The sequence below is a fragment of the Aulostomus chinensis genome, chromosome 13, assembly GCF_037954235.1.
Source record: "Aulostomus chinensis isolate RoL2024-O1b breed Wild chromosome 13, RoL_Achi_v1.0, whole genome shotgun sequence".
NCBI classification, from domain to species: Eukaryota; Metazoa; Chordata; class Actinopteri; order Syngnathiformes; family Aulostomidae; genus Aulostomus; species Aulostomus chinensis.
In genome coordinates this window covers 16,534,045-16,557,887 of record NC_141332.1, presented here as the reverse complement: position 1 = coordinate 16,557,887, position 23,843 = coordinate 16,534,045, and the positions used below count along the sequence as shown (strand labels likewise).

At 40.5% G+C, this 23,843-nt stretch overlaps 1 protein-coding gene across 4 annotated transcripts in view; it reads right to left on the bottom strand.

Annotated features, from left to right (window-relative positions):
• The window catches only part of LOC147251198 (neuronal acetylcholine receptor subunit alpha-7-like), a 37,637-nt gene extending 14,491 nt beyond the window's left edge, over positions 1-23,146 (bottom strand). Inside the window, exons 1-5 of one of the 4 annotated variants that reach the window (XM_086221691.1) lie at positions 23,098-23,146; positions 22,450-22,592; positions 8,495-8,634; positions 4,400-4,444; positions 2,396-2,505 (exon numbers count right to left, since the gene is read on the bottom strand). In XM_086221691.1, coding sequence (XP_086077817.1) covers positions 2,396-2,505; positions 4,400-4,444; positions 8,495-8,634; positions 22,450-22,519 — 365 coding nt within the window. In that variant the 5' untranslated portion in view covers positions 22,520-22,592; positions 23,098-23,146. Of the gene's footprint in view, positions 1-2,395; positions 2,506-4,399; positions 4,445-8,494; positions 8,635-22,449; positions 23,001-23,032 lie in introns of those variants that run through there. The other 3 variants (XM_086221690.1, XM_086221689.1, XM_086221688.1) reach the window with 3 other exon arrangements.
• Positions 23,147-23,843: the final 697 nt, after the last annotated feature.

Below are 23,843 nucleotides of genomic sequence, written 5' to 3'. Positions count from 1 at the left end.
CATTTAAAGTTGCAGACTCAGAAATGGCGGGTGTGGAGCAGCACTGACAGGGATGTGTCAGGATGCTATCTTACACTTATATTAGCTAGCCACAGTTCTCAGACAGACATTCAGAAGCTGAAGTGTGATTGTAAATTCATTTGTCGCAGCACGATGGGTTCACTTTAATTAGAAGGTCTCCATTTCACTCAGTCGCCATAATATTGTCGTCTGCTAGGCCACTCAGTTTTGGGGCCATGAGCTAAATTCTTGGCCATTCTGAAGCTGTCAGAGCGGACCCATGTGCACTGAAACATGTTTGACTTTTCTTCAGATTTGGGCAGAAAAAGGAGCAATTACTTCCAAAGTGAATGACTCATTAAAAATGCATTAATAAGGAAGTGAAAACAAGTAATGATGAGCTAAACATGGAGGAGAGGAGAGCATACAGCAGGACATGTGTCCTCTGAAAGGAGGTGGCAGAGTAAAATGCTGACACCTTGACAGACAGAGACAAGAGGATGGGATGATTTACAAAGAAGAGCGGAGAAAGCTTGGAGGATAAAATATGGAGGGGAAACGGCAGATTGAATAGAGAGAATTATGGTGAGACAGTGAGTTATGAAAGAGAAATGTGTGGAGACAAACAGAATGAAAGGAGAGGAGAGATGGTAAGGTAGGATGAATGATAAAGGGACTGAGGGAGGACAGAAGGGAGAGTGTAAAAGGCTGAGAAGGGGGAACAGAGGGTGAGAGCAAAGAGATTAGGATTGGTAATCCTGACAGGTCTCAAAACTAAGCTTTTAAAATTTGGGTTAATACCCCCAAACCTTTGTTTTGTCCTTGTGGTTGCTGGTATATCTGAATGTGTGAGGTGGATGGGCGTGAAAAAGTCATAGTCCATCCAGTCTTTGAAAAGAAGATCAATAGCAAAGCTGCATATCTCCCATAACGTCTTTTTATCTGTTTAACTTTGTCAAATCCAGAGTTTTACAACCTTCTATCTGCCAGGGTCTGGCTGTTTGTGACTGAACGTATCCAGCTTTGTTTCCTGCAGTCTGTGACTCAGTTGCTCATCACTCGCTCGCGCATGCAAACGCAGCACAATTAGTTGTTTTGGAGAAAAACAACTGGCCTACATTTCTAATTGACTCGCCTCACATGGAAGCAGGAGGAAAACAGTGAGACTTGAAGGCACCAAGCTCACTCAAGCAACCCCCCCCCCAATATATATATATATATATATATATATATATATATATATATATATATATATATATATATATATATATATATATATATATATATATATTTCCACTGACCCAAATGCCTCCTAAAAATTGTGTCTTTATATTTTCTTGTGAATAATAAAAAAAAAAAGAATAGCTGGGGGGGGGGGGGGTTGGATCTGTATAACTTTATCAGCTTTTGAGTTTTCTGGTTTTAGAATTTTTAGCAAACACAGACGAGGATATTACAGATTCAACTCTGGCTGCCGTCAACAGGTTTAACTGAGATGGCCGAGGTTCCGTCATGGGTATACTGAATAAAAAGTTCCTCTTTGACAAAGGTTAAGGTGTGTAAAACTAATAAACTTGACGGTGCATCAGGAGCATTTCCAGGTCACCTGCCATCTTCAGGTTTATAGCTGACAATATTTGTTTCTCGTGATGAATCTACAAATGGTGATTTTTTTTTTCACACTCCAAACAATTAAGTTTTTTATTTAATTTGTCATGGTAATGTTCAACAAATACATCAGCTGGATGGATGCAGATAAATCTAAGTTATTGAACTGCAGCCTCTCCTCTTGTTGAACGAGATTATTCATCAGACTGGTTAATAGTAAGGTATACAGGGATTAAAAGACAGAATGTATAATATAATAATGCATTATAAGAAGGATTAGACTGAAATTGTAGTCACCTGACACCACTAAAATAGTCTGAAAACGCACCGCCTTTGACCAGTGTCTATGTAAGACTGACAATCAGATTAAAACCCAAAAATGGAGGGCAAGAGAACATTTCTAACTTAAAGATTCCCTCCGCTCTTGTTTGGGACAGGAAAATACTCCTTGAATGATAATTTCCCCCCAAAAAAGCAATTGCCCCATTAAAAATTTCTCATAAAATCAACTTCTGTTCCATCTGCTTTATAGAAAAAAAAAATGCTAAATTGACCAAAATTCATTGCAAAGTCCATTCTATATGCACGGAAGGCTACGGTCGGTCACGATGTCATAAATCATGCGTGTTCCTGCCTTAAACCAGACGGATGGTCTCTGATAGTAAACACAGAGAAGCATTTCTCCTCCTCACACATGCATCATTCTGCACAGACACTCATCCAACATCCTGCTGAAGAAGCAGGATGAATGAGACATTTTTGATGGGTAGGGTAGTGATGTTCTGACCTGTTGTAGAGGAGAATGTCAGGGGTCCAGATCTGGTCTGAAGGGAAGCGCAGGTTCTGAACACCTGGGTAGTTTTCTGGGTTCCAGCTCAGGTATATATCAGTCCAGTACTGAAAGAAAGAGAAAGAAAGAGAGAGAGAGAGAGAGAGAGAGAGAGAGAGAGAGAGAGAGAGAGAGAGAGAGAGAGATTTGGATATTATACCCTTTCCCATAGATGCAACAGCTATTCATCTTTCTTAAACTGCACAATTCCATCAGCTGGCTGAACTAATGTAATTGAGCTTTCACAAGGAAATGGCCAATGAAATGAGAAGAGTCTGGACAAACCTTATAAAATGGAGTAGTCGTTTTCATCTTTCCGCAGTGGCTACTGCAACATGCACACTAACATTCCACTATTATTCATAAAACTGATAGAGCTGATAAAGGTCACGTGAATAAAACTTGGCATTTTCTGCCTAAGGCAGCATTTACCCACATCAGTGCAGTTTTAGGAGCATTCTGTGCACATGAACACAGCATATTTGTAATATGTTGTATGTTCCTGTATCAATTATATCAGTTTAAGACCTTGCGTTAGGCTGCTTCTCGCCTGTCTTACAACCACATGCGTTCAATGTGCTGCTTAATGCTACCACGTAAGCCACGACGAACGATATAGTTTGTTTAACTCATTGAAATACATTCAAAGTTGAATTAATCATTTAACATGTCAGTAACAGAAAAACACTTAAAATCACTTTGTTTTCTGGCATGAATGGAGACTAGGAGATATTATAACTGTAAATACTTAAACCAGGCCGAAGGCAAACAATCCCTTTATTCTCCGTACAAATCTAAATAGTTGGAATTTGCGCAGCTGCATAAAAATATGATTACTCAAAGAATAAACATCTGCTTTTTTCATATGAACAGCTAAGTCTGAAAAATTGTCTTTTTCAGAATAAGGTCAGAAACCAGAATAATAGTGGAATACTGAGTACATGCAAATATAACAACAGTGACAACAACAACTTTTCTTTTAACTCTGTGTATCTGCACTGATGGACAGGGATAAATAGAGCTTCCGAACCAAGGACGCTCTTCTTATAAGTGTCTACAGCATCAATTTGAGATGTTGCTTTTTCAAAGCCGACTGTGTCCTGTTTGAGGAACCAATAACCGATGTGCAGGCTACCTGGGCTCAAGGCTGAGAATTTGTCCGTGGTATTTTTCTCCATTAACAATCGGTTTGACTGCTACTTCTGCTGCACCCTTCCTCTCTCCTCGTCTTTATTCTGCCCTTCTTTCTGCTTGATAATTGGCCTGAACTGAGACTTTCTTGAGCATGCTTGTGCCTCCTCCGTTGACCGTGCGTGCACACAGTACCACACACACGCAAATGCATTCCCTTTCTATTTCGCTCTGACATGCACAAATTATTCACAGACAGGTCTGACAGTGTGTTTGTGTGAGAGAGTGAGAGCAGGGCTGAGCCAGTCATAGCACTGTGGGCAGCTCCACAATAGAATATGATTTTATCAATTTTAAATGGTTAAAATGTCAATATTTGGGATTATTTTGGTTTTAAATCAGCTGTGACTGGGAAGCCAAGAAATGAAATGAGCAATTTACTGTCTCTGCAAATGTATAGTGCCAACCGCACAGCTGCCTAACACTATTTTCAGCAACGACTGATTGGATAACAACCGCAAAATACAAATTAATTGACATGCTGTCCCTGCCCAGTTTTGTCAAAGACTTGTTGGAAATCTGTGCAACACATTTTGAACAGAAGAGGAGGCATGCAGACCGTTAAATTACAGAAATAATGTCAAAATTATTCTATAAAAATAAGGCCAATTGGCAAAGGACTCAGCTCATCCGCAGTATATTCATCTTATTTCCTAACCCCAGCAGTGTTCGCAATGTGAAAAACATACTCACTGTCTTTTAAAATCACAATATATAATTTAAAAGCATGAAATTGGTGATAATGTGCCCATGTCAAACTCTGACACTCACCAGCTGCAGCCAGGCGTTGGTCATCAGCACTTGGTTCTTTTCATCCTTGGAAAAACAAGATAAAAGGCACGCGTAAAGAGAGAGAATCATTTTCTTTCATAGAAGAGAGGACAATCGGGGCTATCCATATTTGATAAAGTGGAAAGGGGTTTGTCATCAGCTAGTCTGTTGTTTTGCACTTCCAAAGATGAAAGAAAACAGGCAGTATAGAACTTTGTAAAAAGCTGGCGCATTCCACGCCGGCGCCATCTCACAAACTGCAGCATCCTTTTAAAGAAGCTGTAGATCCTATGATCACACTGTCGTGATACATGGAAGAATGTCATGCTGCCACGAATAAAATCAAATCACAGGCAAAAATAAAATTAGAAGAAATGTTGTTTTTTCTGTTCTCAACTTGCTCAAATGATTGGACGATGAATGATCGGTGGCAGGTCTGGTTTTACAATAGGACACATGTTAAAGTAGTCTTTAAACACAGGAAATATTTTTTCTTTTTTTCTTGACTGATAAAAAGGCTTAATTATGCATAAAGCAGTGATCATCCAATGAGAGCTCATCTTTTTATCAGTTCTTGTTTCATTACTTCCTGGACTGTGTTCATTGTTTATGGCTCAGTGTCATCCTCAGTTCTGGGCTGGAGATATTGTTGTTTTCAGGTTGTCAGCCTGCCCTGTTCCCATTAATGCAGCACTGTCCCATTCCCTTCAAGATTTGGGAGGTCAAAGGTCAAGGTTACAGTCACCCTGCACGTGTGCTATATCTGTCCCGTGCTCACTGACACAATTTCTCACTAACCACTTGAAGGAATCTCTCACAATTTACCACAGACATTTACAGGGACTCAAGGGTGGTCTGGAAATATTTATTGGTCGAAGGACAAGGTCACGGTGACAGACACCCATCACAGAAGGATACAACTGTGATCCCGTTTCTCAAGTTTAACCTCTGTTTTGTTTGTGTCATAAATAAATCCAATAAGTTATTCTCTCTCCACATAAGGATGCCGAACAAAGCTTAACACTTTCACAGACATGAGCATTGCAAATGGGTCAAAAAAGGGACATGCGGCTTTATGTATTTTAATATATGCGTCACGTATTGTAGGAAATAAGGTTGCTTTCTTTTGAGAAACCTGCAAATTAGCATTTTGCAAGCGTGAGCGTTTTATTGCCTGTTACCGAAGTGATAACGTGGTAACTGGAATGCCTTCATAGGTCAGTGAGGAATACTAGAAAAGAGAGAGAGGCATGAGATCACAACCATTTTTCTCTTTTCAGAGGACTGAATCAGTTCATCAACTATTTCTCCCTTTCGTGTTTCACCTCTTTTTGACCTTTTTTTTTTCTCTGAGTGTGGAGTTTGAAATGTGGCACAGTTGGAACCACTTTTTAAATATCTGATGTGGAAGCCGATGACCCAGATGATCGAGGGAAAGTCACAGCAGAAGGTGATGATTGGAATGTGGGTCTCTTCAGAGATAAGTGCGTGTGTGCGTGTCTGTGTGTGCATGTGTGTGTGTGTGCGTTTCCTACTTGTTGAAATGATTTTTTTGAATTATATTGCGGGTCGTGTATAATGTATTAAGATTAACTTTATTCCATTATTCAGGGTCAGAATGCCAGAGGCATTCGGTAGAAGGGGAATTTCAAGCAGGATACAGTATTTATTGTCTATCACTCTCCAATAAATAGCAGTAACCTGTGACTCTGTAATATATCAGTATCCATGCAAGTACGTATCCCTAATATATTTTGAATTTTTATTTATTTTAAGGGGTGGCACGGTGGTGCAGTGGTTAGCACTGTCATCTCGCAGCAAGAAGGTTCTGGGTTTGAGCCCCAGTTCAAGCACAGGGTCTTTCTATGTGGAGTCTGCATGTTCTCCCTGTTCCTGTGTGGGTTCTCTCTGGTACTCCAGCTTCCTCCCACAGTCCAAAGACATCAAGAGGGGACGAGGCTGATTGATACTCTAAATTGACCGTAGGTGTGACTGTGAGTGTGAATGGTTGTCTGTCTCTATGTGTTGGCCCTGTGATGGACTGGCGACCTGTCCAGGGTGAACCCCGCCTCTCGCCTGAAGGCTGCTGGGATAGGCTCCAGCCCCCCAGTGACCCTTAAAAGGACAAGTGGTAGAAAATGGATGGATGGATTTATTTTAAGGTTTAGTGATCAGGGACAATGCACAAAAAAAAAACCTCTCTTAAAAAAATGTAAACATGCCAGTATTAGCCAAAAGGCTATTTTAAATCTGCTGTCCCTGGACTGATGTTGAATAGTCACCCTGAGAGAATAGAAAAAGATTTAGACATAAGCATATAAACAGTACATTAAAGAATAAGAGGACAAAATCAGAGTAAAGATTAAACGACAAAGAATAATATACAAATTCATACGTACATACACATACATACATACATACAACAGACAAAAACAACACCAAGTAGCAGCACCGACATCAACAGCTGATTACACAAAACACATGAACAAACTAACAGGCCACAAGCAAGCAGGACATAGAGAATAAACACATTATAGGAAGCCATGCACAAAAAGCAACAATAATGCATGACAATTAATAAACTGACAAACACTGTGATATGACAGAAGGCATCATACAGCAGCAACAGGCAGAACAGCAAACATGGAGGAAATTTAAGAACTGAAATTCAATGTTGCCAGCTTAAATAATAGCTTGAATACTACTTATACAAGTTTTTTTCCCCTGTGAGACGTGAGAATGTCACACAGCATGTTTGTGTCTTCTCTGTATGAGGTATCTTATCTGTTCCGACCAATAAATGCATCCCAAATGCCAGTAAACACAAATGTTACAGCTGATGAATAAATATGTTGAATATATGTTGTGCCCCTGTGATATCTAAAAACAAAAATTCCAGTTCATGAGCATACAGTACCACTGGTTCACAGACAAATGATTTGAAACATAAATACATGGGCATGGAACCAGCTCATCCTAAGGCTGAAGTGAAGATGGACTGGGACAGTGGGGAGAAGGGGTTTTTATGTAGATGACAAATAAAGATTGTAATGAAATTCAAACCTTTCAGCAGGGCTGAGTGGGCATCCTTGCCATGTTGGAGATGTATTCACTCCAGAAATTCCATCTACTCAGTAAAGCCAGTATCCCACACATGACAGCAGCAGGATAAATCAAGTTTAACTCTGAGGTGCAAACCTCAGAATCCATTCTCATTTTACTAACAGTATAATGGCAAGGCAATAAAACCACAGTTTCATTAAGTTAACAATGTTAGAAGCTCTGGAGAAACTGACAAACCAAAACACTTCAGTCCTCCCGGACAAACAGTCTCAAACTTTCCCTTGTATCAACACCCGTACAATCCAAACAATCCAAGCTTTGACAAGTGACAGCAGACAACTGGCTGGTACAAAACTCGGTTCTCATAACACCAAATTGAAAACTGGTGGAGGATGGAAGGAGGGTGATTTTTATAAAGTGAGAATTCAACTGTGGTGTCAAATGGGGATAGATCCAACAGCTCTCAGGGTGGCGAGGAACGGAGCTAGACACTGATGTAAAGTTCAGTCAACACATGAAAAAGTGGAGGGGAAAAGTCATTGAGCAATGCTGTCTCCTCTCTCTCCTGTGCGGCGTGGTGGTTAAACCAAACGGCTGCGGTAAGACAGGAAATCACTGCAGAGCAACCAGGCTCAGGCTGACTTGCCTGGATTAATACACATTTGAAAAATGTTGAGAGAGACATGATAAAAGGTTTTGAGTCTAGGTAAGAGAATTCTAAAAGGCAACATGTGAAGCGCTCAAAGATTTTGTGTGTGTGCGTGTATGTGCATGTGTGTGTGTGTGTGCGTGCGCATGTAGAAATTTCGGCTTCACTCCACAGGATCTTTGCGTAATGCGGGTCAGACAGCAGCGACTTCCACTAATATTTAACACTATTTGACAAGCTCAGACTACTGCATGTGTCAGTTATCACCCCCCCCCACACACACACACACACACACACACACACACAAAACCTGCTCCTGACTTACACTTTGACCCTCACACATACAGACAAACAGAAACAGCATGAAGTAAACTCATCCTCACCACGTCTATGATCTGCAGAAGTGTGAGACCCAGCTCCACCAGGATGGGGGCCGAGTCATTGACGACTGGCCTCTCTAGTCGGTTGTAGTTAGCTAGCAGTTCCTTGTAAAGCTTCCTCTGGTGTTCCCCTTGCAGGGTTCCTAGGAGAACAAAAGGAACACAAGGAAGGTGTTGTGTGATTATTATTTAGAATCAAGAACATCGTAAACGCTCATCCAAACCCTAACACCCCCCGAGCAATGGAAGTGCATGAACTTTCAAGATGGACAATTAGCATGAATACATTCCATAGTCCCCTACATACTGAATAAAGGTCGAAGGTTTGGAAAAGATAAGTGCAGTTCTTCAAAGCTGGTTTGCCACTTTTCATACAGGAATAACAAGAGGAAAAATAATAATTGATAAAAATGCTTTAGAAAATTTGAGAACTGAGTTGCCCATGAACAATTTGCAATAGCACATTTGTAACTTTTTTATCACACGATGGTGTGAACATGCAATGATAGCATCTCAATTTGTAGCTAAAATCAAAGACAGTCACTTGATGGTTAGTGGAGGTCAGTGCTTTTACAACAGTCCTTTCTAAAGCATTAATTGAATGTTGAGAAAATTATGTCCCGTTGTTTTAAATTCTTTAAATTCCTACATGTTCATGCAGACTGAGAATGAACTCTTATCAAAAAATTTCAAGAAATTTTCACCACTTATGTTGACACCAGCTTGCAGCAGGTTCACAGTGTAGTTTTCTAGTTTACAATTTTGTTAAACAGAAGTCCATTTCTTCTAAAATCATAGCTACATCGCTATATTACACACACAGATTCACAGACACATACACAGATTTAAAGATACACACACACACACACAGAGGCAGGAATGGGCTGCTGTCCTCTATGGGTCAGGGTGATTAGGATGATGAGTTTTTTGGCCCAACCATCATCATTATCGCTGAACCTCAACCTTACACACACACACACACACACACACACACACACACACACACACACACACACACACACACACACACACACACACACACACACACACACACACACACACACACACACACACACACACACACACACACACACACACACACACATCAGTGACAATCTGCAAGTCCAAAATGAAAGAAAGAACCTGTCTAAGAAGAAGGTTAGAGACACAGAGAGAGAGAGAGAGAGAACTGTGCAGGAGAGAGGGGGTGTGGAGAGTGTGTTTGGCCCAGCATGATGGTGATCGGGCCGTTACAGCTATAATGAGGAGAGTTGTGGGAGGATCCAGCCTGAGGTCAAAGGAGGAGCGACGGGACGATGCTCAGCACAGCAGAATCGCTTTCACTGCTCTGAAAGATCCACAAAAACCAAACCTCGATTCTCTCCATCCACACAAACATCAATCCAACTGTTGTCAAGTGAAATTTAAACTCATAGTCTTCACAAACAGGCGTGATTTTTTTTGTACATATTTCTTTTGTTCTGACTATAAACATGCAAAACTGTTATAGCAATCGTTCAGCAAAGAAAAACACTATTTCAAACAAATCAATGCACGGCACCAACAGCGTAAATCTCCTTAATGAATGTAGAATATCTGCATTTGCATCTCCACTGCCACCTTTCATCCTACATGTTTTATAAGTGTGTGAACTCAGGCCCAAACAACTAATAAAGTCAGGAGGAATTGAAGACCCTGCCGCTGCTCACCTCATGAAATTGTGTTTGGAAGGAATTAAATCATCTCATCAAATATGCACTGTGTCTACTTCAATACGTGAACAAAGCATGCAGCTTCCACCAGGGATGGATCCATGTGTTCTTCTTGTTCTCATCTCACTAATGAAGCTGATAAAAGAAGCTGGCAAGACGACATCATTTCATCCAAAAGCAGTGAGAGGCCTCATGAAATAAGGGAGGGAATGAGAGCAGGAGATGGAGGAGAGAAGTGGGAGCAGAGAGATTTGTCACTATTTCAACACCCTCTCTCTTTATCTCTCCCTTCCTCACTCTTCTCTTTTGTATTTAAAGAGCATAATGGAAACCCTCAGAGCAGGAGTGGGAGAAAGGAATCTAATTGTTAAGATGAATTTAATCATCTTTTAATGTATATTGGTTAGGATGGATTTTGACCAGTGGTCTATTGGTACAACGCATGCGTCACTGTACAGGCTAGAGTTCAGTGCAGAAAATGCTGCTGCTTTGTGCAGGTTTGTCATTATTTCCGTGTAATCCTCTTTATAACTCCAATCACTTTACTGGTACCAACATTTTTTTCCCTCATGCAGTAGATTACAGCACTGACTGAATAGAAAATACAGGATCACAATTCACTTGCCATCTCATTGTTAAAAACTAAATACATGTAAAACAACTATATTATTATCAATAACAACCATACTAATATAATAATATATTAGCAAATTATAAAACATAGCAACTAGAAAAATGTTACTGCTTATTAAATTTCCCATTGCTGTTAGGCTTGTCACAAGAACCAGTATTGTACCAAGGTGATATCAAATTTCTAAAAAAGTGACGATCCTTGTTGTTCTGTGTTAGTCAATTAGCGCAGGGGCCCTGGGACTTGTACAATTTGGTGGCCCCAAGTGCAGGCACAGACATGGGTCTGCCGTAGAGCTGTTACAAGTGTCCTGCTACGTTAGTGAGAATACTGTCGGAGTACTTTCACGTCACACATATGACCTCACACGTTGTCATTCTGCTTTTCCCCTCTCCTTAAACCGTTCCTGCTCATTTGCACCAGTTTTGCAGTACTGGAACAGAATACTACCGTAGTTGCTTTACTATAGGTGCCCTGCACTTGCATGAACCCACACAACCTAGGAACCTCACTGGAAAAGAGTAAGAAAAAATCAGTGTGCCGACACTAATTTTCTTTAGTCTACAGAAGTGTCGGCGTGTGCTAAACTCAGACATGAGAATGATTAGCAACTTAAGTAGATCAATACTCCATTACTCGAACACCACCTGTGTCATTACAGGAAGTGTCAAGGGTCAACATTATCCTCCATTAAAGTCTATGAGAAGGTCAATTAGTTGAATTATCTTGCATTAGTCGATTATCACGAAAAGACAAAATGTGGCACTTAACGATCAAACATCTTAAGAAAATTGCCATTAAAAAATTGTCATGAGAAGCGGGGATGTTCATCAGACATTTATCTGAGTTTATCAAATGTCTGAGTGTCTCGCCAGTGAGGCTGCAAAGGTCCCCTCAGCAAGGTCCCAGCTGCATCCTTGAAACATAACCTGTCGCCCCTGGTGCTGCAAAAAAATACAAGAGAACAGAAATAACAAGCTGTGTAGTCTAGGTCACATCAGCCAGAGACTTACGTATTATCATCATATTTATTTATGGAGAATTGTTACACGATTGACAGGAAAGCCTCTGCTCTTTGAGGGAGCACTCAAAGATTACCAGCAGCAACTGAAGACTATTCTGTGGAAGGGAATCCCCTCTGGACAAAGACACTAAAGTGTTTAATTTGCTGACATTTATCTCTGAGGTGGCCCACCATGACTGAAACATCAGTCCGACCAATCAATCATCGACAGCCCAGTGAGCTTTTGAGACGTGGAGTGAAGATATTTTGGCTTCATCTGCTGCGTGTGTTCAGACGGCAGGCCCTCGTCTCTACCGCTGGTGCATGCATGTGTTGAGGAGGTGCGTGACAGCGTCAGTGTGGCTGATGTGTTTCAGGTTAATGTGTCTGAATGGAAACTAATTACTTCAAATTCCATCAAAATCAATATGGCCTGGCGCAGATTCAAAGTGACAGGAGTTTTGCTATTCATACAATATTAAATTACAGATCCACACATGTATTAAATTATTTGCAAATACTCTCTGACTGAAAAAAAACATCTGATTTATGCATCACTGTGCAAAACAGACATGTTTATACTACAACCAACAGCGGGACCTTGTTGTTGCATACAAATGGGCAAAAATTAAAAACTAAATCACCCAGTGGGCCTGATTTTTTATAATAGCACCGGACGGATCTCACCCGTGGGCCCTGTATTTGACATAGATGGTGTCTACCATTAGTTCTAATTTAGTCAGTAGGACCAGAGTGCTCCTGGGCAGCGCAGAGACCCAGAAGGTATCATCACCCTGAAGGACATCTATTTCAGCTTTGCACCACCACCACCACCACAAAATATTCACAGTTTTCATGTATTCATTCACAAGTTTTCATACTTTCCCTTGTCTGAGTATTTTGAGGACTTGAGGGCTTATTTGCAGATTACGGGAGAGAGTTAAGAGAAAATGAACTTGTGACACGCGCAGATATAAATTGTGTCTGTGTACATTCATGCATTGTGCTTTCCGCCCTGTGGTGATAGGGTAACCTGTCCAAGAATGTGTCATATTTCTTTTCCTTTATACTGGGAGACACTCCAGCAAGCGATGTTACAAAGGCATTAAAAAACCATTGGCAAACATAACATTGTAGGAATTTATAGAAAGCTTTCACCATTTTGTTTTTATAGGATTAGAGGTGCTATAAATTACCAAACTGCGCTAGTAAATTTGATAGCCAGAACTACTACAGCGTATCAAAATGGGAGGAGATATTTTGGGTCTTATTTTCTATGAGCAATGTTGACTCACAGTTTGAAAGTTTGGGAAAGAAAACTACAACTCTTGCTGGTGGCTAGAAGCTAATGGTTATGCAATTGAATCTTCTGATTCACTTGTGAATTCTGGGACAATTTTTGGGGGGATTAATTCGGGAACTACGTCAGTTCAGTTTACACTCAAATCATATAATTGAAAAAGAAGCAGTTTGAATACAGTAAAACGCTGATTTATGTCTCTGACTGGGTTCATGGATTCTGTAGTATTTTTATCCCTTTATAGCGACCAAGACAAGATTATACCACCATGACTCATAAATGAAGTTGAATCCTTTGTTTCGGGGAAAACTGAATAGATAGGTTGGCAAGCTGTTTATTTTCACCAGGCAGGTGCGTCATCAGCGTGTGTGCGGAGTTCTAGGTTCTGCTGTCAGGCTGTTGTTATCTAAACCCCCAAACACCCAACAGTTTTTCAAATGATATACCAGAATATATGACAATTACAGCTCAACTGATTCCTGGAACATCGCATTAGCGTTTCGATGCTCGAAAATGTCCTTTGTTTGAATGAGGGTAGAACAGAAATTGCAACGTGCTTCCGTGTCAAGATGGCATTTTTCTTGTCACGTACATTTTAGTCTTAAAAAGTGAACTTTTCAGTTGTAAATTTCGTCCTGCATTTGCATGTTCATGTGTTCAGAGACAACTAGTATGATTAGGGCTGTCCCTTTAATGCATGAATTAGATTAATTAATTACACCATAAATTAACGTGTTATAAAAATTAACGCGAGTAATTATAGCACACTTGAGTGGCAATTCAATGCAAATTCTACCCAGACACGAACATTTTAAACTTGGCCCATTGAAGGACCCGTATTTGACAGCGGCAAGTCACTTAACACATGCGTCGCTAGTCCAAGTGTCTATTTGAGACTCGGCCTTAAGATGCCCTGACTTAGGTTTTATTCAATCACCAATTAATTGTGGATTTCAAATCTTCTCTTCTTAGTGTATTCATTTGATGAGTCATGCACTACAATTTTGTAATGTCCTAGAATTCAAATTCATTTGGGGACCTTAAGCAGATATGAGATTAAAATGTGCTTAATTAAATTAATTACAAATCCCGTAATTAATTAGATTAATTTTAAATCGCCTGACGGCACTAACTATGATTCAACACTTGCAAAGCCAACACTTTTACTCCCTAATGTTCTGTACCATAGATGATTCTTCACAAATGTTTTTTACAAGCAGTGACCCAAACATTGAGGTGGTTCCGACATGAATGAAACACCAAACCTTCAAATACGTTTGTAACTGATGTGATTTTGTGTGGAGACGAAGCACCGATCAGTAAAGACAGAAGGCTTTATTTGGTTGATCCTGTCTTTGAGTTCATTTGCAATGAAGATATTATCCATTTTGTGTGGCATCCAAGTCAAATTAGTTAATGTCTACGGTGTTTTTTATTTTTTTAAAGATCGAATGAGATTATGGAGAAGTGGTGTCTGTTCATACGTGCACAATGCAGTAGTATTGTCAGATCCAGAGCTGTTTTAAATGTCAGGGAAATCAGAAGCACATATTTTGCATCCTTCACTCCCTCTCTCAATCTTTCATCTCTCATCCGAATTCCTTCCCAATTTATGCAACCTGATTCTTCTCTATAGTGTACGAGCAGCTTCTCCCTCTCTCGCTCTCTCTCCATCAATGCTTATTTACAAGCCTCTCAAAATCTTGTGATATCCCCTCTTTTGATCTCTTGCTATATACATCTCAGCTCTTGTTTCCTCTCCCTCTCAGTCTCTCTATCTGGCCTGTTTTTGTTTTCCTGTGTTGGTTGATTTCTTTTTGTTTGTTTCTTGCATTTGTAATGGATGAGCATATTCTTGAGCTGATTAGGTTTTGAGGACGTACCCCAAAAAAGCCAGAAAACTTGATCAGAAGTGATTCCCGCTAGTTTGCATCACCATGACATGAAGGGAAAGAATTTAGAAAGTCAATTGAAGTAAAAAATGCACATGCACAGATACAAAATGTGCTGCTTTACACAATGAAATCTGATGTGTGTGAAGTAGGTAAGTAAAGGCATTTGTTTGAAATTGTACACAGTGGGATGCATCTCTCTCGGTATCTCACACACACACACACACATTAACATATATTGAGAAATGCAGCTCTGCGATTCAGTCCCATCTGAATATTTTTTACTAGGTCAATGCCTTCAGATGGGACTTCCAAACCCACTCATCAGACATTGGGCTATCCAAACACAGATGGCCTTGGGGACACATTCTCTCTCTCTCTCTCTCCCTCCCTCCCCCCTCTCTCACAGACATCTCATGAACACACACCAAAATCAACAGAAATACATGCTATTCTAGTCAGAGCACTAAATGACCACCTCTTACATCAGGGTGTTTTAGTGCCCCTGATGATGAGCGCGGCTAAATCCATCCAGGCTGAGCTGCTGTCCAGAACACACACACACACACACACACACACACACACACACACACACACACACACAGCACAGCACAGCAAGAGACAGAGTGAGAGAGAGCATTATGTAGAGGAAAGATTAGAGCTGTCTCTCAATCTTTTTCTATCAAGGTAAATCACATAAGACACGGTTTTAGTAATTTTGGGAAATTACACAACACTAATAAAGACAGAGCAAATAACGGACTGTAAAATAGTGCTGAAAGTAGCTGCTTATTCTATAATACACACAAGGAAAATGTAAAAATTAAAAAGTTCCCCACTTTCAATAAAGTATATTTCCTCCTCTTGCAAGTCAGTGTAAGAGATAATAATTAAACATATACATTTTGAAATACAGCCAAAGCTAATATGAGCTTTTAGGTGTCGAAATGTCACTAAATCTAAGTTTGCTTAACTGACAGGTGTCTTGACCTGTCAATCACATAATTGCATTCAGACGTACCATTCTATTGGTTTCACATCACTTTAGCTGAACATCAATTAACATTCTAACAGCAGATTAGATTCTTAGATACATCTGCTACTTACATAAAGTCATCATATTTAATTTCATAAACATAGGCCCTAACATCCAAAAACTGACCCTAAAGGCCACTCGAGAAAAGCTAAATGGAAGATTTCATCGGATCCAGAGGGCTCTGGGAAAGTGGGACCACAGTTTTTAACTTCAAGAGAGAAGAGGGACGCACAAAGAAACCGCTGACATGCCACTGGTCCCTTAGGGTCCGGTGAGTCGCCAACATGACAATTATTACAGTCTACTGCCATTTTGATGCAAATGCTGTTTGTTAGTTCATGTGGGAGTTACGCCCAGTGTACCATTAGAGTAGTGAAATAGGCAGGCCTGTTTTTACTGAGGCTGAACTCCAACGAGTACATATCTAGTTTATCTTGTATTTCCTAGAGAAAGAAGCTAGGGGCAACACGTTGCACCATGCAGTTTGTCTACTAGGGTTGTGATACAGATATGAATTTTTTTTCAACAAGAAAACTAGAAATACTCCCTTGTGGATGTTTGCCACTGAGTTGCAGGTTATATTTAGAGAAGCCTCGTTTAATCTGCTTGGAGTCCCTAATATCTGGAGATATCGAACTTTGAACTGGTAGTTTTAATTTGTAGGCATTCATTTCCTCCACCCAGTCATTTCTTTTACTGAGATGTGAACATTTACTTTTTTTTTTAATGTTCAGAGACCTTTGTGAAGCTAGTACCAGTTAAGCTGAAAACTTCTAGTACAAGCCACACCCACTCACAGTCCTCTTATCACAATACATACAGAAAATTGCATCCTCTTTAACCCCTAATTTGCAGTGAAAACTGAAGGAAGTGCCATGGTTTTGGACTCTTCTAGTCTGCATTATCCAGAACTGTGGAGTCTGGACTTTTGTGTACTCAGTGATTTCCATGTTGTTTTGTTTTATTTTGAAATCATTTCCCTCTCGTGTCTGCTTTCCTTACTTCCTGTCTTTTTCTCCCATCTTTTTTGAGCTAATCACTCGTGTCTCCTCTGTTCATCAGTCTTCGTCCACACCCCTGCTCCCAGTGTTTCTCACCCAGCTCCTTCCCTGCCCTCGTGCTCTCCCATCACATCACTTCAGCTTGTACTTTACTTCTGCTTTCAGAGTCAGATCAACCATTCAATTTAGTTCACCATTCTTTGTCCCTGTTATTCACCTGATAGTTTGCATTAAAATTCTGTAATAGTTTGTACGTTTTTCTCTTCGGTTAGTAAATCGATAAGTTCCTCATCTCCTGCTGGTCTGTGCATCTGCGTCCACCTTCCACCACCAACGAAAGCTTGGAAAATTAACTGCGGGTAAATTCTGCAAAAAGCGTATAACTGAGGAGAGCCTCAAATGCAACATATTTATTTAAACATACATATGAAAAACACTGAAAACCCTTTAAAGTTACATTATTCACACACACACACACACACAGGTTGATCTGAAGCAATTTGGGGATGAGTATCTTGCTCAAGGATGCTTGGGTCTCTGGGGAGCTGAGGATCGAACCAGTAACCTTCTGATGTCCACACGCCCACTCTTCCTCCTAAGCCATTCCGCATGGATTATACTGGTACTATTCACTGCACGGTTCTGTCAGGTTTACACAGTTCGACAAATATCATGAAACATGAAGCGCAGTTTAGACACAGTTACAACAAACAACATGACTAAATGCTAAAATGTCAAAATAGCAATTGGGAATCTGTTTTTTTATGCCAGCTTTTATGGTGCAGACATTGAGATTTTTAATGGGAACGTGAGAGTGCAACAACACAAGCTGTAGCAGTTGTATTTTCATAATATGATGAAAAATTGCATTCATAAATGGTAACTCACTGCGCTATGGTCACTGCTATGCTTTAGGTGATGAGACAAAAGCTGCTTAAGTTTGAATTGTTACATCCTAAACCCACGGAAGCTAAAATAAATAAAAAGGCAGAAAAAATGACAAAAATGAGTAAAACATGGTGGTGATGCAGGGGGGGGGGGGGCATCAAGGAGACAGGAAAGAGAGCTGGACAGAGACAAATGAGAGACAACCGTAGGGATGAACTAATGCTAAAAACAGCCATCCCACCAGGAGTTTAAGAAGTCACACACACCTTCATTGTTCCGGTCAAGGCCGCACCACAACATGTTGTATTTCATCTGAAAGCCAGAATTATCAACAACTTTTAATGACCGATTTAACTCAGGCTGCTGTTCTAGCGGGGTGTCTTTCCTTTTTTCATGAACAATTACCACCGTCCCACACTCGTTTCTCACTCCATGATGTTTTGATGTTTCTGTTGTGTCACATTAATGCTGCAATTAAACTATACACTTGTTTTACGGTCGGTGAGCTCCAGTATCAAGGAAAATCAAATGCCGTTTATGAGGGAGGGAGGGAGGGAGCATGCTTGGCGTTTATTCCCGGAACTGGACTTATTTATCACGTGCATTGATGGTACTTTTAAATGCATTTAAATAATTTCATCAATTTTCTTCTCATCAGGTTCTTCGCTGCTCTTGATTATGTGTATTGGGTTGCTACACACAGTAAGTTTTATCTCCCCAGAAACGTTTTCTTTTATACACGGTAACCAACGTTGGTCACTTCTTAGTGCAAGTATGAGACCAACGAGCTTCATAGTCACACTCCAACTCAACCGGGGGCAACGCGTGACCAGAACATCTGGGTGCTCGTTCCAGTTTTAAGAGACAAACACCAACTTTTTTTTAACCATAAATCTCAGTTAATGATTTGATTGCATTCATTTCAACACTCATCTGTGTTCACAAACTTTTCTTGGTGAGTGAACCAATGGAACCTCCATGGTTCTCTATAAATCGGTTTCCTGGAGGAACTCACTTGTGTTTATATTCATCCCTCTTCACGCGTATCTATGAATGATCAGATGCAAAAGACCACAACAACCGAGGATGAGTGATACCTGTTACACCCCATAACTCAGACTCTCATCATAAAGATGGAGGACGAGCAAACAACAGCATTCAAGAAAAAAGTTAACACTTGTGTTTTTACTTCAAGATACAACGGTCACTGACATTTCAGGTACAAGACATTCCCTGTTAAAGCTTTAGTGTCATTGCTTCAACATGAATTTTATTAAGCTGCAGGTGTTTATCACCCTAGAAAGTTGTTGCCGTTCTAATACCAACATCAGCACGTCATCTCTGGCAACATGTGACCGGCTTCAATGGCAAACAGACAGATCGGAGCATATGGTGCTGCATCTTAATCGACTTCTGGATTGATGGACTCATATAGGAGAGAGATTAATAATCTATGGTCAAGGGCTCAGAGACATAAAACCGCTAGACGTTTAATCCTAATCCAGGAGAAAAACCCTCAGCTGTGGAGCCTGGTACCACATCTATAGTTCTTCACCACCATGAACCTCCCGAGCTCTATGTGCCTTTCTTACTCCAACATAATGGAGTGCTCCTACATGTTTGCAGTAACTTCTGAATGATAAAGGGAATTACATGGAGTGGGCTGGTATTAAACAGGAGTCTGAGCCACAAAAAAAAAGGTCTATCCTTAAGCCAAAGTTTTGTGACTGTTATACCAGTTAGTTTAAGGTCTCGGGTTTACAGTTTTATACCGCGGAGGTTACACGAGGGCAGCGCAATTTGTCAGCCATTTTGGTGTTATCAGCGAATGAACAGCAGCACTCCAAGCACCTTATTTCATGACTGAAAATCTGAAAAGGGCATAAAAAGTCCAATTTACATATACCCCGTGATTAAAGAGCCCAGCGAGTGGGAAAATGTTAAATATTGCTGACCATGGGAAAGAGGTATAAGCAGACTGGGAGAGCGTCTGAAGGGGGGGGGCACAGAATAAAAGAGACAGTGAAAGACATCGGGTGAGATGAGGCGTTGAATTGGAATGATGAGGAAGCTATTATACTACATTACTGTGTGAGACAGATCTGATCCTGTGATTGAAGGTTGGGAGAAAAAAATGACTCTGAAGGGGTTTATATTGTATGTTTGATGGACAAACACGAAACGCTGAATTGTTGTGCAGGAAACTGGGTCGTATTTTAATTCCGCTTGCAATAACTCATTTCAACTGTCCCCAACCTGCCCGAGACCATCTGCACATGTTCCAGGGGTCCTGCTATCAGGAAGTTGTTATGATTTAAATGACACATTGTTGGACAGACGACAGGACATTTTTCACTCTTTCTTAGCTTATGGAATTGTCTGTTTTTCTTTGTCTTTGAATTTACAGCTCAATTACTAACCCGCCCCTGCGCAAGTCCAGGAACAGCATAAATGCTTTGGGATGCCCTAGTGTCTTTCCCTAAAAACAGGAAGGAGCCGTTACCATGGTTACATCAACTCTGTTTGGCTGCATTTCTCTGTTCATTAAATATGTTTCATGCTTGGTTAGCCTGATGAGAACTTTAGTCTTTTCAACAATCCTGTAACTGCAGAACATCCACTGAACGATGGCGCTATAAAGTAAAGGCTGTTTTTATTGATGCTGCATGTGTCCTTGTCAAGTTTGGGGACAAAATAATATTTTTCAGGTTTTACCATTTTGACACATTGTGTGATAAAGGCAGTAAGAGATATATAAAATTTACGTTCACATGCACATACATGGCAGTGCTGAGGGCTTGCGGCATTCTAGTGGCTAGTCGGTTTGAATGCACACCCTGATGAAGGGTTTTATCGTTCGCTCCCCTCCCTCCACGTACTTGAATTTGGATGTGCTGCAGCTGGCCAACGCACAAACGCAGGGCAAACAGTGTCAAGTTTAGCACTGAACCTTGCCCACCAGGGATGCTGCTGGCTAACTTGATTAGTATTAGTATTTGATGAACGATGATTGACCGGAACAAAGTCCAATTGCAACCAGCTGCAAGGGTGTATACTGCCACCTACTGTTCTGGAGGTGCATGTGCATACTGAATAAATCAATTCTGTCCCCCTTCAGCAGTCCAGTTAAATTAAACCTGAATCTGTGCGTGTAAACCCAGTTACTGTGTCTTGTTGATGCTGCAGAGGATGCCCCGGACTTTCTTTTAAATGAAAATATGTCTTGTGTTTCTTCTAAAGCTGCTTATCAATATAGAAACCACACGCATGCAGGCTTAGAGGCAGCTCGCTGGTTCTTTAATAGGATGGTTATCTATCCTGTGCTACTGTTATACTTGGGTATCTTAATCCACGAGATTAAAAGACAAATTCTTAAAAAGTTAACTGAAAAATAAAGTTCCTGTTGGTAGACTTATGGTAAAATGAAGGTAACTTTTATCAGCTCTAAAAGTTAATTTCGAGACTCCGAATCAAATGGCACAGCTCGTTGGGATTCATATGTCGCGCCGTATGTCTTTAGCAGTGTTGTCACACCTCCAGCAGAATCTATGCAGTCCCACCATGAGACAGCAACTCTCTTCCCGTCATAGTCTAAAGTGAAATCCTTCCTTTTTAATCTCTCACCTAAATTGTTGTTTCAGCCTTAAAGCAACTTCTCCTCCTCCAGCTGCTCCCCCTTATTGTTATAGAGGGGTGAGGACAGGGGAAGGAAGGCACGCGTGCACACACACACACACACACACACGGAGGGTTTAAAACATATCTTCAGCAAAGCCGCTGTGTCACAAACTGGTAAGTAAACAACCCAGATGTTCCAGTTGATGATGATGATGATGGGATGGGGCTTAGGAGAGCATTAAGAGCCGTGCATGCACATCTCACTGCACATGACTGAACAAACATTAATGCAAACACTAATATAGTACACAAACGCCCACAGACATTTGAAATGTTTAAAAAAAAAACATTTTTACATTTTTTTTTTAATGTTATTGACCAAACTCTAAAATTCAATCTGGATGCAGGAGGGGGAAAAAAGAATTCACAGTATCATTCAGGGAAATATTTGCTGACTTTATAGAAACTAATTAAAACCTCTCTATGACAGCTTCATTCTTGCTATCAATCATTAAAATGCAGCCATCCAACCATGAAATGCAAACTGTTTTGTTTATTATGACGTATTCAAAACAAAGCTACCAATCAGCCTGGGATGGAAGTAAATTATTCAATTTTAACAATGTAGAAAAAGTCTCCCTAATCCTTTTAAATGTTCTCTCATCACGTTATTAGTCCCCTCAACAACAAAATTCCACTGAAGCAGATGGAAATAACAATGACAATCACCAACACGGACGTTTTCATGAAGGGTTCATTGACATTACTCCCCTCTTCATTGCTTTCATTTGTTCCAACTCAATCACTCTAGAGAAAAAGTGATTCAAAGAGGGGAACATCTACTCAGAAGACTAAACAGACGTTGTTCAAAACATACCTTTGAAAAGGATGGCTGTCCAAATGTAAAATCCAAGCGAACACGGTCCCAAAAACTTGTAGCACCGCATCCTGGCACCGCTCAGACTCCGCCGGCCCCGGCAGCGGGCTCTCGGTGTGGGCTAAACAAGGAGTCCGCTCCCGCTTGACGGTGGTATGAACATGAGAGAGGCAGAGAGGGGGGGAAGCTGTGTGAGATAGGGGGGGACTGACAGTGCACAATGAATGAGGAGTTTAGATTAGCGCGTTCACGTGGTTTCAGAATCACATTCCCTCACAAGGGAGCGCGCGTCTGAGCCGGAGTTGGCTACTACAGGCTGCGTAAATCCTGCGTAACGTTTGCAGACTCCAGTTCAACACTGACGGGATTTACATTTGTAGAAAACTGTGAATGTAATAAAAGCATAGAATGCTCAATGTCAGCTTCCCTTACTATCGACAGGAAGTGCCAAATCGTTTTACTAGCCTGAAAACACCGTCTATCCAAGCTAAATTCCTCTAATTAATTAAAAGTGAAATATCCTTTGAAACAATTAACATATTTAAGTTGTACAAACTCAAAATGTCATGTTTTGAGTTCGTACAATTCACCAGACGTTATGTCCTCTGGTAAACTGAGAAAGTCGGGATTTTTGACTCACGTGCTCACCTGTTCCAGAGAGGAGCTCATCTGTCTTTGAAATTAGGGTCACGTGGCTGGGGAGGTGTATGACGTCAGCACGGACCTTGCGCGTGCCCCTGGCATTTGAATAAAGACATTAGAAGTTTTGACAACTTTACCACCGATCTTAATAGAATCCCTTTATTGTGAATTATTATTTACTGTCGTTTATTTCATGTACCCGCATCAACGTCAGTTATAGAATTGCTCATTTTTAAGACTTTATGCACCTCACCGTTTGCAAAAACTCACATTTAAGTACACAGCCCACAAGATATGCTGACTCCCTCAGTTGTATGGTAACTATCCTACCCTGCTTGCTAAATGTTAACACAACCAGATGTATTACTCTGAGATTTATTTTATTAATGAATTCATTGATTGGTTGGTTGATTTTAGGGAAGTATAATTGGCTAGAATTACTTCTCTACTTTACTACTAAAAGTATTATCACTTTTCGACGGGGGGGGGGTGTTTTTGGAAAGTTATTATTTTGTAGAAACCATCTTTAAATCATAACAAACCTAAAAACGCTTCAGCGTTTCATAACGCTGATGAGGCCCAGGCCTGGATAAAGTAGGCGCGCACGCATCACCAGCAGCCCTTCCTCTCCCACAGCTGCAGACTATCATTAATGAATGCGATGTAAGTCACATCACATTCAAGCGATTTTCCCACTTCTCAGTGCCACAAAGCTTCATCAACTGCATATTTTGGTTTCCTTTTTTTGTGCC